At 40.2% G+C, this 2595-nt stretch overlaps 1 protein-coding gene across 1 annotated transcript; it reads left to right on the top strand.

Annotated features, from left to right (window-relative positions):
* Positions 1-302: 302 nt before the first annotated feature.
* Positions 303-2068, top strand: LOC113744930 (ribonuclease inhibitor-like; the record flags this gene model as incomplete). The annotated part of the gene is made up of 2 exons (XM_027276125.1): positions 303-555; positions 1895-2068. Coding segments are annotated over exons 1-2 (392 nt in total), but the record flags the coding sequence as incomplete, so codon positions are not given.
* Positions 2069-2595: the final 527 nt, after the last annotated feature.

The raw sequence follows: 2595 nt of genomic DNA, 5'->3' as shown, positions 1-2595 counted from the left end.
TCTGGTTGGACTCAGAGAGAGCGCATGAAGGAAGCGAACAAACACGGTCCAGGTGACCATTTTCACTTTGGGGGTATTTCCTCCTGGAAACCTTCTTCAGAAGACATCCAGGGGTGGAGTAACCTTCACCCTTACTCTCTTGCTGTTCGTCTTTTCGAAAGTCCTTCTATACCCTGGTCTTCTTCTGTTTGGTATAACAAGTGGAACAGTGTAGAACTGCAGCCAGAAACTCTCTGAACGCTCAGACTCTTAGGAGGCCTGCTGGGGTCAGACAGACAAACAGCCAGAAATCATCCATATCTCTCCTGACAGAAGCATCAACATCTTCCACTGTCTGATGGAGATGAACGATGACTCAGTCCATCAGGAGATCCAAGAGTTCCTGAAGTCAAAGAGGAGATCAAAGTACCTCTCTGTGATCCACTGCTCAGCTCTGGCCTACATGCTGCAGATGTCAGAGGAGGTTCTGGATGAGTTGGACCTGAAGAAGTACAAAACAACATGGGAGGGACGACGGAGACTGATTCCAGCTGTGAGGAACTGCAGAAAGGCTAAGTAAGTCCAGATGTGATTATCAACATTATACAAAGATACACACTCAGGGTTCCCACGGTCCTTGAAATCCTTGAAAGTCTGAGAATTTAAAAATAAGTTCCAGGTCCTGGAAAGTTTTGGAAAACAGGCATGAAAAGATGAAGTCCTTGAAAGTCCTTGAATTTTTTTTTGGTGTTGATATTTCACATGGATGATGATCGCTGTCCCCGTGTCATTAATTTCACCACTTCAACTAGTTTGTTTAAATTTACGTTGATTCCGCAGGGCCTACGCTGACTTTTAATTTGCAAATCATTCGTTCCATCTGCACTGCCAGAGAATCACTCCTTGTGTTTCCTGTATGTAGTTAACGTAGTTAACGTATGTGTAGCTTCTCGCGGGTGAATTGGTGAATTGCCAGTCACGTTGAGTCAGAGTGAAGTTTTTGGTGAATCGTCACGTAATGTCATGCCCGGAAAATGCAAATTTCAGGAGGCATGGCTTGCCAAAGAAAGCTATGCACTGATGAAACCAACAAGGCTTATGCCAAATCTGTGTCAGTTTTACTTGTTAACGTAACAAAACCTTAGATTTTTGACTGTGAGAATAGTTTAAATGTATCTCTGAGCCACACGGCAGAGACGATTATTGGTTTCAGTAATAGATTAACTATTTAAACAGTTGTTGTTTTCAGCTGTAGTGTCAAAATAGAAATGTCTTTGTTGTCTCAAAGTGGGAGGCCATCCAGCATCTTGAAGAGCGAACACCTCTTCATCCTCATTTAATTAAAGGTGCACATTTACATTGTTGGGTTCCCAATAACTCATGTCTTTTCATATGTTTTGCCCCATCGTTTGATTCATATAGAGTGAGTCAGCACTCTCTGGTTCTGTTTGAATGGACTGGGCTATAGACTGGTATATTCCAAAGCTACTGTTAAAATGTTACTAATAAAAGAGCATTTTTAAAGCTTGTTCCATTTTTATGTCTTAATGTGAGAAATGATATCATTACACAAACTGTCAGACAACTGTTGCTCTATTTCATAACAGTAACAATAAACACGAGATATGTTGAGAATATAGCAGCTCACATTTCCACTGTGGTTTTCTTTGAATTGACATTCACAGTCTTTGTGTATTTATCAGCTGATTTCATCAGACAGCAGCTCATCACACACTCAGCTGCTGAGACGACCTCCAGGTTCATTCTGTCAGTGAAGTTCAATGGACAGATTTTTATCATCAACAAGCTCAGAAGAAATGAGATTGTTCAACAGTTGAACTCTATTTCTGAATAAACTGTCAGATTTTATTTCTTTATTTAATTTCACTTTGTTTTTTATTTTCTGTCATCACAGACTTTCTCGCTGTGGACTCTCAGAGAGTGACTGTGAAGTCGTGGCCTCAGCTCTGAAGTCCAACCCCTCCCATCTGACAGAGCTGGACCTGAGAGGAAACATCCTGAAAGATTCAGGAGTGAAGCTGCTATGTGCTGGACTGGAGAATCCAAACTGTAAACTTGAGGCTCTGAGGTCAGTTCACGTGTTTACTCTGTGTAACTAACAGTTCTTTTGTTTTCTGTGATTGTCTGACACAAATCCACAACAGCTCTTTTGTCATTCTGAACAGTTTGACTCCAGATTTAGTCTGTACTCAAACTGGATTCATATTATTAATGAAACTGGATTCATCCCTCAGTGTGCTGTGAAATGAAATCAGTATTTAGAATGTATTGTAACATGTGAACATCTATATGTACACATTTTCAGGAATATTTGTTTTATATTTTTGCATGAAGCTCCACTCTCGCTCTACGTACAGACATGAACACTCTAAAACTCAATAAAAGGAAGCAAAAACACTATTTTCAAATAGGTGTTTGAATTTGGTGAGGATAGAATTGAAGTAGAAATATGTCTTGTGGTTCTGTTGATTTCAATGTGTTTTCACAACAATACTGTCTGAACACACACACACACACACACACACACAACAAACACACCACACACACTGAATGGTTGTCTGAATGTTGTGTCGGACGTTTGGATGATTTAATGTA

Source organism: Larimichthys crocea, unplaced genomic scaffold (assembly GCF_000972845.2).
Source record: "Larimichthys crocea isolate SSNF unplaced genomic scaffold, L_crocea_2.0 scaffold317, whole genome shotgun sequence".
Taxonomy (NCBI): Eukaryota; Metazoa; Chordata; class Actinopteri; family Sciaenidae; genus Larimichthys; species Larimichthys crocea.
This window is presented reverse-complemented; position numbering and strand designations above follow the sequence as displayed.